This window comes from Camarhynchus parvulus, chromosome 4 (genome assembly GCF_901933205.1).
Source record: "Camarhynchus parvulus chromosome 4, STF_HiC, whole genome shotgun sequence".
Lineage (NCBI taxonomy): Eukaryota > Metazoa > Chordata > Aves > Passeriformes > Thraupidae > Camarhynchus > Camarhynchus parvulus.
Window position 1 is genome coordinate 43,331,056 of NC_044574.1, and position 14,325 is coordinate 43,345,380.

General features: G+C 36.7%; 1 protein-coding gene across 4 annotated transcripts in view; it reads right to left on the bottom strand.

Annotated features, from left to right (window-relative positions):
- ARFIP1 (ADP ribosylation factor interacting protein 1) overlaps positions 1 to 14,325 on the bottom strand; it is a 40,967-nt gene that overhangs the window by 9,742 nt on the left and 16,900 nt on the right. For 2 of the 4 annotated variants that reach the window (XM_030947400.1, XM_030947399.1), the window contains 4 exons: positions 11,993 to 12,088; positions 10,410 to 10,519; positions 5,109 to 5,330; positions 1,560 to 1,717 (listed from right to left, as the gene is read on the bottom strand). In XM_030947400.1, coding sequence (XP_030803260.1) covers positions 1,560 to 1,717; positions 5,109 to 5,330; positions 10,410 to 10,519; positions 11,993 to 12,088 — 586 coding nt within the window. The remainder of the gene's footprint in view (positions 1 to 1,559; positions 1,718 to 5,108; positions 5,331 to 10,409; positions 10,520 to 11,992; positions 12,089 to 14,325) is intronic. The other 2 variants (XM_030947401.1, XM_030947402.1) reach the window with 1 other exon arrangement.

Consider the following 14,325-nt stretch of genomic DNA (forward strand, 5'->3'; position numbering starts at 1 on the left):
AAAACAGACTGCAAAAAGATGGTGCAGCCCCACCCAAAGCATCACACTTCCTTCCATACTTTTCTGTAGCTGTCAAATAATGGAACCTAGCATATCCACCTATTTTAATGGGACAAACCACACTATTTTTGGCCTTTTAAACATGCTTTCTTACAGACATTTCTTTAACTGGAAACAAATCAGGATTAAAAATTGGTTATAAGACACAATTTTCAGTTGATGTAACTGCTCAAAAGAAAAATACAACCTGTCCAGAGGTAAAAGGAGTACTATTCACAGGGCTCTTCCTGATTCTCATTGCCACAATGATTGAGGATTTATATGTAATTTATGGCTTAATTCCAAAAAGGAAACCATTAAACTTACAGAGAGCTGACAGAAGAGTGGGAACAGATGAATGCTAAAGTGCAACTGTGAACAGGAAAGAAGAGGCACAGAAATAAATGTGACCTATTTTCACAGTGCAAAATGATGAACTGGTCATGTCAGTGAAAAACCTTTATAACTTATTTGACTTATTAAAATGGCAAAATATTTGATTTCTTTAGTGAACAGAAAGGGAAAGCAATGAAGGTATTTCAGAAGGGCGAAAAATCATATATTGAAAATGACTGACAAGAACAACTGCAGCAGATGTACTTTGCATACATTTTCCAGGGGATACCTGGATGTATGAACCAATTCTTTTTTTTTTTAAACACATGCCAAAAATAAAGCAATACCTTATCTACACATTAATTCTACCTTTCATTCCTTTTAAAGTTTACCTAAATATCAAAACAATAACTTAATATTTTGTTCAAAAATAAGCATTAGAACAGAACAATTAAAAAAGAGGGGGAAATTCAAAATTCAAGCAGGTTGCAATTTTGGACCTTAAAAAACCCCAAATATCACAAAAAATTATATGTATAAACTACATCTTTTGTCAAATTTTAAAAAATGCACTTTTTTCTGGTAAGTGAAAGAAAGTCAGAATGGAACCACTCATCAGAAAGAGCTACAAGTCCCTGACAGAAAAAAGGAACCCAGCTTTAGAATACTATGCCACATCTAAAAGTAGCCTTCTCCAGGATAAGAAAGCCATTATTCACTCACTGAGAAATTTCTGGTTTATTTTCCCCTTTCTGACCAAGACTGAAACGTCTGCATAAAAACCCAGGTGTGAATTGCAGGCATTGTTCATCAATAGAGGCCCAAGATGAAATGTCTTTCAGTCGAAGAGATTATTTTACCTATTGCAATGCAGCTCGAAAAAAGTGTTAATCTTCCACTGTCACGCTACTTAAAAAGCCACCTGAATCTAGCACGTGGGAAAAACCAGCTATAATTACTCCTACAGCTAACAAGTAAAATTCAGTCTACAAGGAAACACGTACAAAACATTTGAAGATCTGTGCAATCATCTACAGTTAAACAGAAACCCTCATTAGATGAGAGCTGTGTTATAAGGTTTTTATCTGACAGGTTAGTCACTCAAATACAACACCTAAGCTGATAGAGACTCTGCTTCCCAAGGATTAATTCATAAGGAAAAGAGCTGGACACAGGATAGCTACCTGGCACTTTCATACTGTTTCACAGTCAACAACGTATCCTCAATTGTTTTATTCACCAATGTGTTCACACTGGCAATAAAAAAGTTAATAGCCCCGAGAAGTGTTTCTCCATTTTTAGCTAGAAGTTTCTGCGTATCTGCATTGTAGCCAAACTCCTCCTATAAACAAAGAACAGAGAAAACAAAGCTGTAGATCAATTGAAATCATAGCATTCATCAGCAACTATATTAAAAAATGCAAACACAGATGTGGCAGGTCTTTCACTTCTGTTTGGGTATAATTACGATTAAACCAATATGATTTCAATACAATATTTAGTTCACAGTTCTTATGAAATCTCTCCAACATCAGTAAAACACAGTTTATTATTTTGTTACCACACACGATGTTAAATCCTATTTTATAATGTGATTTTCCTGCACTCTGATATCTTGAATGTTACTTAACAGTAAGTGCTAATGCAATCTTCACATTGTCATTCAGCAGGGTTTTAATCCAGCATCTCTCATGGTTGTCTAGGTAATACTTTAATAAGAACAGAGACACTGCTACATTAAATACAGTAATGTAACTAAATTCACAAGGGCACACAGCATTAATTAGCTATTAAGTTTTATTCTTACATTCTGGAAAGGAGCACTGCAAAAAACCCCAACATCTATCATGGTTTAATAGACTGTAAATAATTGAAGAGCAGAGCATTATAATGAATAGCAAATAAAAATTTTAATGTAGCTCATCCGTAAATTTCAAAGCGAAGAGGACAAAATTATTTCCAAGGCATTTTAGTAGCATTTAGACATATGTTTGTCCATGTCTCTTTGTTAACAGCAGAGTAAGCTGAGCAAGGCTGCAAGGATTTTCCCAATGCATGGATGCCAAATGAATCCAATTATTATATCTATGTCATTCATATAGCATCTCCATATTCTACAGATGGGAGTTCTCAGAAAAGAGTACAATCCCTGGTTGTAATGACTATAAAACACACTAGGTTCATATTTGGAACTTTGGTCTTTTTAGGCTTGCACACTGCCAACAACTGACTCAGAAATGCTCTATTCTCCCAGTTTCTTTTCATCTGTCTAGAAAATGAACACCAGAGCCAAATAATATTTCATGTTAACAAGTTCACAACAGTGAGGGTAATAGGTAATGGGCAATGGTAAGGGAAGAATCCTGTAGAAAAGAAGGGGCAGTGGAAGTGAGCAATTGAAAGAGAAGAAAAAAGGAAGAGAAATCAGGGCAAGTTTTTACGAGCTAAGCCCTGTAAACACTGCTAAAGATCTGTCATCTTTGCTTTGTACAGCTGCCTGGGCAGCAAAAGCAGTTGGCTAAACTGCTAGAGATTTTGCTGGGAAAAAAACCAAAACAAGTATTTTCCAGCTGGCTTTGCCCTAACATTGCCAGCTACACAGCTAACACGAGTGCTAGCACAGAGAAGAAATAGCAGCATGCTGGCAGAGACAACAGCAAAAGAACTGCCCCTTGCAGCAGCTTAGTCCCGTCTATTCTTCCTCCTACAGGCAAGACTGCAATTAGTTTGCCAGCTGGTCTCTCACTCAGATCATTCCAGACCCAAATGGAAACACTATCAGTTCAAAGGGGGAGGTAAGGAGGATGGGTCTGCAGTGGCCTGCAGTACTAAGGAATATGCTAACCAACAATCATGTTCCTTCCAATGGCTCATAGTTTCATACAAACTTTTCCGTTTTGTCCATGACCTCTGCAGATACCTCTTACAAAACACACAGGAAATCCTTTCTACACCCGGAGTTTACATTCAGTTCATACTCTATGCTCAGGTCAATTAAAATTGGGATTCATCTGCCCTATATAATTAGAGGCATATGAGCCTGGAACCAGCAGTTATCTTTGTATCCAAAAGAGAAACAGCAACCCATTCACATGAAGTAATACCTCACCAGATACCACATTAAAAATGTGTTTTGTTATCATGTATAAAAGAAAAAGTATTACCTTGAGACTTGAGGGGCTTTTAAATTTTATTTAAGCTTATATACTGTTATCACATTAAACATTAAAGACTAACTGTTCAGAAACATTACTTTTAGTCCTGCACAAGTTTTAGAGGCAAAACCCCAAATATCCAAAAGTAGGCCTGGCTACAGATGATAATACATTACAGATTAAACAGAGGGAAAACACAGGAAAGAGACAAAGGCAAGTCTCCAAGAAGCAAAAGTTAGATAACTCTTATTACAGCAGCAGAAACCTTTATTTGATTTTCATCAACAATCCCATTCAAGAATCCACACAAGAGATGAATGACAGAAGCAAAGTCCAGGACCAATACAAGACTCTGAAAGAACCTGGAAGATCAGTATTCCCATTAGAAATTACAAGCTAATCATGGGAAAAAACCCAAGATTCATTAAAAGAGCATGATGCCAGATTCCACCCAAGTTCTGGAAGAAACATCCAGTTTCAGCACATACTTCACAACAATCACTAAGATCGGCCACAAACCACATGCCCATATTTGTGTCAAGAATAAACTGATTATTAAAAGCTTCTTTTAGCAGATAATTTCTTAGCTGCTAGAAATGCTCCACATTCACAGATTTTCATCTGTCAGACTAATATTAAAAATTCCTCCACATTAGTGTAGGAGTTTCACATTTTTTCAGCTAGCTATCACTTAAGGTTCCTCTGTGCAAGCATGAACTCCACCTACTCCCTTAAAACTCAAAGGGAAAAGACAATTATGAAAATACAGATGTTTTTAAAATCACAAAGATAACTTGAGCTGTTTCAGCAGCTATGTTTCAGAGAATTATTAAACCATTTAATAACGGTTTTCCAAAGGATCAAATTGTTTTAACTTTGCAAATGCAGAACAAGCAATGTAGAAGCAAGCCAGCTACTATACTCTGTAAGCAACATGCACCTCGTCTCTCTTGATAGCAAACAGCAAAAGAAAGTGCCAGTGTTACATAAACTTCTAAACCACATATCACAACAACCCAGATATCTCAAGATTGCCTCTCTTGCTCAGCAACTCCAGACAACATAAGAATACAGATTAGTCTTATTAGTAGGAAAACTCTGATTAAAAAAGACTTAGAGATCAAATCTCAATGCTTAAATATGCTACAGAAAAATAATTTACTCACATTCAACATGCACAAGTGAAGTAATGTGCCCTAATCTACTTATTCCCAGACACATTCCCCAAAGACATCTTGTAATTGAAATGATGTAACACTCTGGAACACTTTGATGACATTTCATTAAGTGCAAAATTAATACTAAAATGCATTTTCTCTACAAAGCAAAATTGTCAGTTCTTGAGTTCAATCATCAACTAGAAGCTAACATTTAAGAAACAATAAAGAACTATAGTAATTTCAATAATTTCCTACAGTTTTAGTGAATCACAGAAGCTTTCAACACAAAGAGTATCTAATATATTGTTAACTACAATGTTTATAAAAGTAGCTGCTAACTAGCAGACACCCTGCACGAGTCAATTAGGCTTATCTTCATCTCTGCTGCAGTATTTTTTTAACACTATAGAAGTCTTACATGAAGTTCCAATGATTTCAAACTCAGGTCAGCAAATGCATCTCCAAGTTGCCTTTGGGTATGTACCATCTGGAAGAGCTGTGTGGACAGTGTCTGTGCCAGTCTCAAGATATTTTCATATTTTTTTTTGTTGTCTCTCAATATATCTATCTGAGCTTCTAGTTCCAGGTCTACTGTTCTTGAGCCACGACCCAATTTTTCAGAGATGATCTGACGTGTACACTGCAGAAAAAAAAAAATTATAAAGATTCAAGTATATTCAAGACAACACAGCATACACCCATTTTCAGCTTCAAGGGACATATAATTACACACAATTCTTTCACAACCACCCCTCCCAATATAAGTTTGCACAACAAACTGAAAAAACAACACAGTCTTTAGAAGTTTATCAGGACTCAGCAAGAACAGCTGGACAAGTCTCAACTCCTACTAAGATGAATATTCAAGTTAGCAAATCAAGAGCATAACTAATTGTTTCTCAAGTAAAAGAACACTTATCTTTTTATAGGTTTGGTGAATCTCATTAAGTTAAAAGAAGCATTTTAGCCCATTGCATTTAAGTCAGTTTATAGAAGCATTACTATTCTGTATAAAAATGTCTAGTTAGTAATTTTTGGGCTTTGTCTATCAATTATCTGATCAGAACATCCATGTTAAATTTTCCAAAAATGTTTATTTTGAGGTTCTTTTTAGGGGACAAGTAAGAAGGTGATGGTTTTCAACATGTTTTTTTAAAGCTGATTAGGAAACTGGGAACTCCTACTGAGAAATAGGCAAAAGTATTAAAATGCACTTATTATTTAGAAATCTATAAAATGGAGATGATTTATTCAGAAAGGTTATTTCTTTTCTGTCATGTCAAACTCTTAGTAGGCTTGCAGCTCATTAACACACTGAGCAGGAAATGTGCTCTTATGCAGCTGCAGACACTCTCACCCAGCCTATGGCTGTGACAGAGCAGGCTGCTACCACATTCCACGGATCTGTGACACCTTCTCTGCCAGAGATTCGAGCCCAGCTTGGCAGTGAGCCTCCCAAGATGCACACTGGGGTTTTCCCTTGACTGAGACACAGGAGAAGCCATTTGCAAAGCAGATGTGTAGCAAAGCTATACAGTTTCTCTATGCAATGCAGAATTATTTACTGCTCTAGTAAGTTACTTGAAGTTAATCTGTGGTCACAAGGTGTGAGCAGATAACCAACTTACCAACTAAGACATATGAAAAATTACTGCTAGAAACAAAAGGTAAAAGGAAATTAAGTTAGTAGTCAAGGCCACAAGGCCACAACTACTCTGAAAGGACTAAACCTAAGCACAAAGCTGCTATTTTTAATTTTATTTTTGTGAAATAATGCCCAAACTAATCTCATAACATACTCCCCAAATACTCTAGAGCACTGGATTTCCCAGGGTTTCCCAATTCAAGGACTTTTGTTTAATACCATCTTTACTTGTGTCCAAAGGAGATGCATATTCAACCTGCTAGAAGTTCCTTGTCCCTTCTTAATGTAATAGAGGAACACAGGAGAAACTCAGGAATGACCAAGGAGATCAAGATGGTCATGGTCATGATCCATAAGGTGTAGGTCAGAAGATACAGACTATTTGGGCTACTTTGTTAGAGTCAAGTAATTGACAAGAAAAAGCCCAGCCAATCTAGGTGATATTTGTCTGCGAAGCATCAGAAATTCAGGAGAGCATAACAAATCATAACAGAGAATACAACTTTACTACCAAAGACTCCATGAGAAATTGCAAAATACAGCTTAGGTGTAAGTGTGCTCAGAGCATAAATAAGCCCTTCATTAGGAACTATGGAAGTGATGGTCAAATTCTGGCTATTTTCCAAAAGAGCTGACGCGCACACACACAGATCCCCACGGAAATGCAAGAGAAAAACCTGAATTGTGGAAAGCAAAATTTTTGAAAGCAAGGATAAATTACAAGTGAAGGAATTATTTTCAGCCAAGGGGTATTTGCTTCGTAAGTCACAGAAAAATACCTAAAAAAGCCCAGCAGTGACCAGTGAAGAAACACCAGTAATTGGAAAGACTTACACTGGATACTTTGTTAACTCATATGTAGCAAAAGATAAAGAAAATGCCCCAATCCATTTTTATTTACTCCAGTTCTAAGTAGACTAGCACAAGCACTCAAGTTGCTCTATATTCTCACTAGCAAAGAAAATTCCATGCATTAATTCCATTGTGCTTTGTTCTAAGAGTATTTATAAAGGAAGCTGTCATAGAAAAGACCATGCAACTCAAAAAGAAGTCATCCAATGCAAATCTTAAGAAAAACTCAGAGAAAAACTCAGAGAAAAAAAGGTTACCAAAATACACTTCAGGGAAATATTTTTAAACTTGTATATGCCAAAGATGAACGGAGGCATTACTGGACATGTCTCAGAAATAAATGTTCTACTAGCCCAGTGGTAGAGAGGTTTGTAAAACAGGTTTGCCTTTTTTTCCCCCTCAAAATTTAAGTTGTATGAAAAACAAAAAGACAAGCTTGTTGGAATTGCTGAAAGTCAAGAAGAATCTTGACTTTCTTGGGCATAAATGTTTTTGCTAAACTGTAAACCACCTTTCTCATCCAAAGGGGAAAGGCATGGGCAGAAGAAAGAACAGAACAAGATCCTGTCACTAGACTATGGAAAGAAGGGCAATTTCTCTTCACACTGACTCATGATTACTAGGGAGCATTTGACTGGAGAATGTGAATGGCAATGGTAGTTACAAAGGCATTTACAGATGGGAATGACTTCTGAACATACCCAATAATTTGGATTTCTCAACCCCTGATACAGACACCATGGTATAGGAACTACCCATGTCAGATTCCTAAAGAACTTCCTAACAGCAAATTTCATCACTAACTCCCCTTGTAGATTAATGTCTGGTGCATTGATACCAGGGATTTTAAATTCAGAGGGATTCAAGTGCTGACATTTACTCCTGTCCTTTATTTCTGCATCTTCAAACCTATGAACAGTTAGCTATTATGAGATAAGGAGGACACTTCTTCCCATAATCTTCCTGATGGGAACCAAAGCAAGCCAATATGTCCAAAACTTTAAATACTGTCCATAACCATATTAAGTATGTTTTTTGTACAAAGCCTATGACACAAACGTATGGCATCTCCAAGTACAGTGGCACAATACTCTATCAACTCAAAATGAATTTTTAAGTTCTCTGAATGATCTTATACCTCAAAAAAAGAGTGAGCAGCAAGTCAATATGGGAAAGATCATAACTGACACATCTCCTTAGGCAAGTTCAGGAATAGATAAAAGTAAACACGTTGTTTTCTGAAAATGCTAGTCTTTGTTTGCTAGGTCATTACTGGTGTGATTCTGGATTTCAACAAGGGGAAGGCTTAAGCCATAAAAGAAAACTAAAAACCTTAACTTTGCAGACACTACAGCCAAAGAAATAGTGTTCTAAACAAAGATCCAAGACCCCTTTCCTCAACTTTTTCACTAGTCCTCTAGCTGATGGTTCATGTCATTGAGTTTGAGACATAAGTTTTTGTGGGTTTGTTTTCTAAATCAAGGTACCAAAAATACAGAATAAGGTCAAGTCCTGCCCTATTTAGTCATAGTATAGGAGATTTGATCCCAAGAGTCAATGTTTTAAAGAGACAAGAGAATTTTAAAGAACAGCTTCAGCTGAATAGCACATATTCTGATTGCAGCACAGCGCACTCCAAAGTAGCTGGCAGACAAAATCACACAGTGGGTCAGGCTGGAAAGGACCACAGTGGGACTCCTGGTTCAACATCTCTGCTCAAACAAGTTCATCCCAGAACACATTGCACAGGATTGTATCCAGAGGGTTTTTGATTATCTCAAAAATACTGAGTGAGGGAGACTCCATAACCTCTCTGGGCAACCTGTTAAGAGTGCTCAATCACTGCACAGTAAAGAAGTTCTTCTTCATGTTCAGGTGGAACTTCCTGTGCATCAGGTTCTGCCCACTGCCTCTTGTCCTGTTGCTTGGCACCACTGGGAAGAACCTGGATCCATCCTCTTGGCCCTCTCCCCTCAGATACTTTATAGGTATTCATTAGGTCCCCTCTCAGTCATCTCTTCTCCAGGCTGAACAGGCCCAGCTTCCCCAGCCTTTCCTCATATGAAAGCTGCTCCAGTCCCTTCACCATCTTTGCTGCTCTCCACTGGACCAGCTCCAGGAGCTCCATGTCTCCCTTGTCCTGAGGAGCCCAGCACTGGACACAGCACTCCAGATGTGCCTCACCAGGGCTGAATAGAGGGACAGGATCATCTCCCTCAACCTGCTGGCAATGTTCCTCCTAAGGCACCCCAGGATACCATTGGACTGCAACTTCTGCACTTGCTACAATATTTAGATTACAAGAAAAGTAGAAAATCTAAAAGCCAATTCATTAGACATAAAAAAGAAATTTCTGATTTTAACAGAAAGACAGCATAAGCATCCGCTAGGGATGCTCCATCCTTGCTTCTCCTCCCCACTGAGGAGGATGTTCTTATCTGGACTTAAAGAACACTGAAGGGATTCAGACTTTCCTTGCCACAGAGCGTGAATTTCTCCATGGTTTGATGTAGACCTCACTGATGCACCTGCTCACAACTCTATTATTTAAGATGTAGGCATAACAAGAAGCTATTTTTCAAAACTGGTCTTTCTTTAAACTTTTGACAGGAATGCATTCCCTGACAATTGTTCCTCACCTTATAGCTTTTTAATGAGCGTCACTTCTAGCAAACTGGTGTGATTTAAGCACCTTTTCATTATTCTTACATTACTCTTTTAATTTCATCAAATCTCAACTGATCATGAAGTAGAAGCATATAAAACACAAACAAATTGAAGCAACTGTTACCACACTAAGAAAAAACAATCAGCCAAGATGAAACAAAACCATCAGAATAGCAATTAAGTTTTGAACTTCTAGATACCCCTGATTTTTTCACATCAACTAAAATCTTACTGTATCTGCAGTCAACTCAAAAAGAGCAAAAAATATTTAATTCCAAGCTTTAGTGCTGAAGTCTCTACATTCAGAATGATGAAGGGAACATGAGAAATGGAACATTCTTTACCGTGCTAAATCAGTAATACCTATTAAAGATTTTCCACATTGCACCAGGGATTTAACAAAGAATGTTACACTTAGAAGAAAACTAAGCCTTTCCTATACATTCTTGCTTATGCTCACTGCCACAACAGCTTACTTTCACACAGCTCTATGCCTATCTAGTAGCAAACTCACTTATAGAATACATACATACACACACACACACAGCTGCATACCTTGTAAGTGTTTAGGCTCCACTTTCTCACCAATTCCAGTTTCTCCATCGCTGGATTCTTCACTTCATCTGCTAACACAACAGGTCCACTCTTCTGCTGGGCTCTGCCCCCTGTGTCAGACACAAAGCAAATCTTCAAGGCCTTAGGTCTGGGCTTTTTGTTTGGTTGTTTTAAGGGATTAGTAGCAGGTATGGAAGATTTGTGCAACTGTACATCCAAAAGCAGAGCAAGGTGACAGTATGAACTTAAGATGAATAAGAGATTTTTTAAATCAGTTCCAGAAAGAAAGACTTAACGTTAAAACTGATATGCAATGTGTGTGTGTATATCTATATCTATATATCTATCTATCTATCTATATATATATATATATATCACTATTTCATGAATAGGCTGAATTAAGCATCCTGAAAGCTTAAAACAGCTTTTGAGACATGTTTATTTTTATTATTTTTGAGACATTTATATCTATGTTTAAAAACTCCAACACTCTTTGAACACTCTTTTGCATTTAATGAATCTAAAAGTCTGTTTACAACCTTAAGGCCATTAAACAACAATTACTGGCATACTGTTGTCATGAAGTACAGAGCTTTTAATCTTTTCCAATGGAAGTCATTCTTTCCAGAAGATGTGTTCAGCCAATATTTAATTTATTTATTTATTTCAGTTTTATTAGCTCATTCTATTAGGAACAATTAATTCTACAAACCAGCAAAGAAGAGATTTAAAGCAACTCATTAAAATACCTAGGGCAAATCACCACACACAAACTGCTATTATTCAGCATTTTCAAGCTAGTATGGGATATCATGTGGATTCCATGTTTCAATTTTGCAAAATTCCTAGTGTCCTAAATATTAAAAACTGCTAAGTATCGTCACTTTTTAAGCAACATTTTTATTTATGATGTCCATATTCATTTTAACTACCCCTGACTCTGATCCCTACTGCTACTTACAGTCACCTTAGTCTTGCCAAGTTATTTATGCAAGCAAGAGTTTGGAAAAAAGTCTATATGGATGCCTCAAGATATTCCTTTAGCATCAAGTTCTACTGTGCTCTTACATCTTCAACATGCTGTGCAAACATTAAGTAATTAACCCTCTCAACACCCTTATGAGGTAACTGAGTTAAGTTTTCTCCTTTTATGCAGGAGGAAGCAGAACTAATATGTTAAGTAATTTGCCCATAGGCACAAAATGAGTCAAGTGGCAAAGCTCAGTTGGGGTGTTGTGAATTCCTAATGGCTGCCCCCATAGTCTATTGGAATATATGATCATTTAGGCAAAAAATACTAGAAGTTTCAGCTTTAACCTAAAGAAAAGATTTTGGTCACTCCTATTTTACCTACTGTTAGTTATCATTAATATTAGTTATAATTTTAATTTTATGGAGCAAAAGCAGCCTAGAGAGAGGAAAGCAGAGGTTAATTTGTAAACTGCTGAAGTCAGAAGTAAGAGCCACCAAAATCCCGCAGAAATTTTATTTCCAACTAATAGTACATCAAATAATTAGAAACATGGAAGGGTTAGTACAGTCTCAGCAGAGACAAGGGCATTATCCATTCAGTGCTTTAATACCTGTGGGAATAATTAAATCACAACCTTGTCCAGCCAGTCTGCTAGCTGCTGCACTGCTAGGAGATATAACAGATGATTTGGGTGATGCTGAGGAACCTGAAAACGGGACATTTAACAATGAAAATACATCATCTTCTCTTCAAAGTGAATGTGCACTCTTACAGAGACACATTTTCAAAACAAAGAAACATTTGCTTCAGCAACTATAGAAGTATTCAGAAAGTACACAGAAAAGCTGCTGGAATTTCTGATGATAATGTTTTTTAAGAGGTGCATCTCTCCATGTGAACTGCTCCAAATTTTCTTGATTTAATCTTTTTCTCTAGGTCATGATGACCATTCTTTTTTTCTGTAAGAACAATCAAAATATAACTGAAGGGCTCATCAGTGAAATACAGACCATAAACAGAAAATTCCATGGAAGATTGTTATATAACAATCCACAGCTGAAACACTCTTTTGCAAGCCTAGGTAGAATTCACTCTGCACTGTCACTGAATGGTACTTAAAGTATTAAAGGGTGAAGTAAGCCCTGACATCTCTGCCAATTTCAGATACACTTTATTGACATCGGCTCTTAAGTCTGTGTAAACATGCAGCAATAAGTTATCCTGAAGGTCATACACGTTATTAGCCATGAAAGTGTGTAAACTCATTCCCAAATGAAAGATTTTACAGCACTTGTTTTTTCTCTTAAAAAAAACAAACAACAAACCAAACAAAAAACCCCAAACCAAAACAAAAAGCAACCAAGTTTAAATGACCTACACTGTGTGTGTTCTCCAAGCTGTTTTAGGATTATGCTCATTATGCTTTTCAGAGCTCTGCCACTCTTTCATAACAGATAAATCTGAAGCAGCAACGTTATGGAATTTTCAGGATTTAAAAAAGAAGTAAGTAAGCTTTTCCTCTGTAATGATGAATGACCATCATACTGGGGAGGAACTTTATTTACTTTATTTTACTTTTTCTCAAGTATATTGAGAAATTCCAATATACTTCAGGGCTAACAGTGTGCTGAAGGGAAAGAAAATTAAACCTAAACTTCACAGTTATGACAAATTTTAGTTACCGGTAACACCAAAAAAATCACTCAAAGTAATTGGATCAACAATCAGCCTTAGAACATTCCACAGAGCGCTGCTAACATGGGGTAAATAAATCCAATGATTTGGATCCAACTGCAGAGAAAAGATGAGACAAAGACAGCTCATTTGCTGTCCTTCTGTAGATATACATTGCATAAGAGCTGCAACTGAATTCATCCAGGCATAGAAGTTTGACTGCAAGATCTTGCCTGAATCATTTCAGCAAGCGAGCCAAGACAAGCAGTTAAAAAAATCCTTATCATTTGACAGAGTATTAACACAGCCTTATGCATGCTTCATCATTCAACATCCCACAAATCCTACAAGCCCTTCCCCTCCAGTACTGTCTACTTTGCATTCAAAAGTGAAGCCCTAATAAGGACATTCAAACAGAAGACAGAATTAGAAATAGGGCAATCATTCAACTTTTGTCCATGGTTTCAAAGGAAGCCCTAGCTTTTACCACTTCTCTCTCTGATTTTGTTAGAACATCAGGAAAAATCCCAAGAAAACGCCCTTGGAGAAAATCTGTGATACCCAAAGTGTCCAAAGCTCATAATTTGTGTACAGAAATTTCCACGGAACATTTGCATTTCAAACACATTAGTGCAGCTTGAAACATCTTCAGACACTTTTCCCTTACAGGCTAATACACTTAACAGCTGCAACAGTTATCCTGGTAATAGAATACAAAAAGGCAGGAATGGTGAGCAGTTCGCCATCTGCTCCAGTTTTTAGCTAGATATTTTGCTATTTTCAAAAGCATAAAGAAACACAGCATTCACTTTGTAATATATGTAAAGTACAACATGTAAATCAACTGTTTTCATAAGCAAAGAATTTTACCAAACAGGAAATGAAGCAAAATGTAAATTAAATTTATGACTACAAAGAGCTTATTTTCATAGCTGCACAACTGAGATAATTTCAAATCTTTCAAATTCAGAAACTATTAAAGGTACATAATCCATTGAATACCATTTGCCCATACAACATCATGGTATACTATTGCTTTTAGACAGGAAATAGTGACATTAATGGCTTGTCTATCACTTTGCATTTCTCATTGTTTAATATCACTCAGATTCTCTAAGGCATACATCAATACTCCCAAGAAGAATCCCACTTTTTAATCTACCCTCAGTAAGTGAAGCGTGTATAACAAATAAGTAACTCTCCAGTTATGTTTCAAATCAGAACAGTAACCTGCAAAATCTGAAGAAAACTTCAACACAATGCAATAGT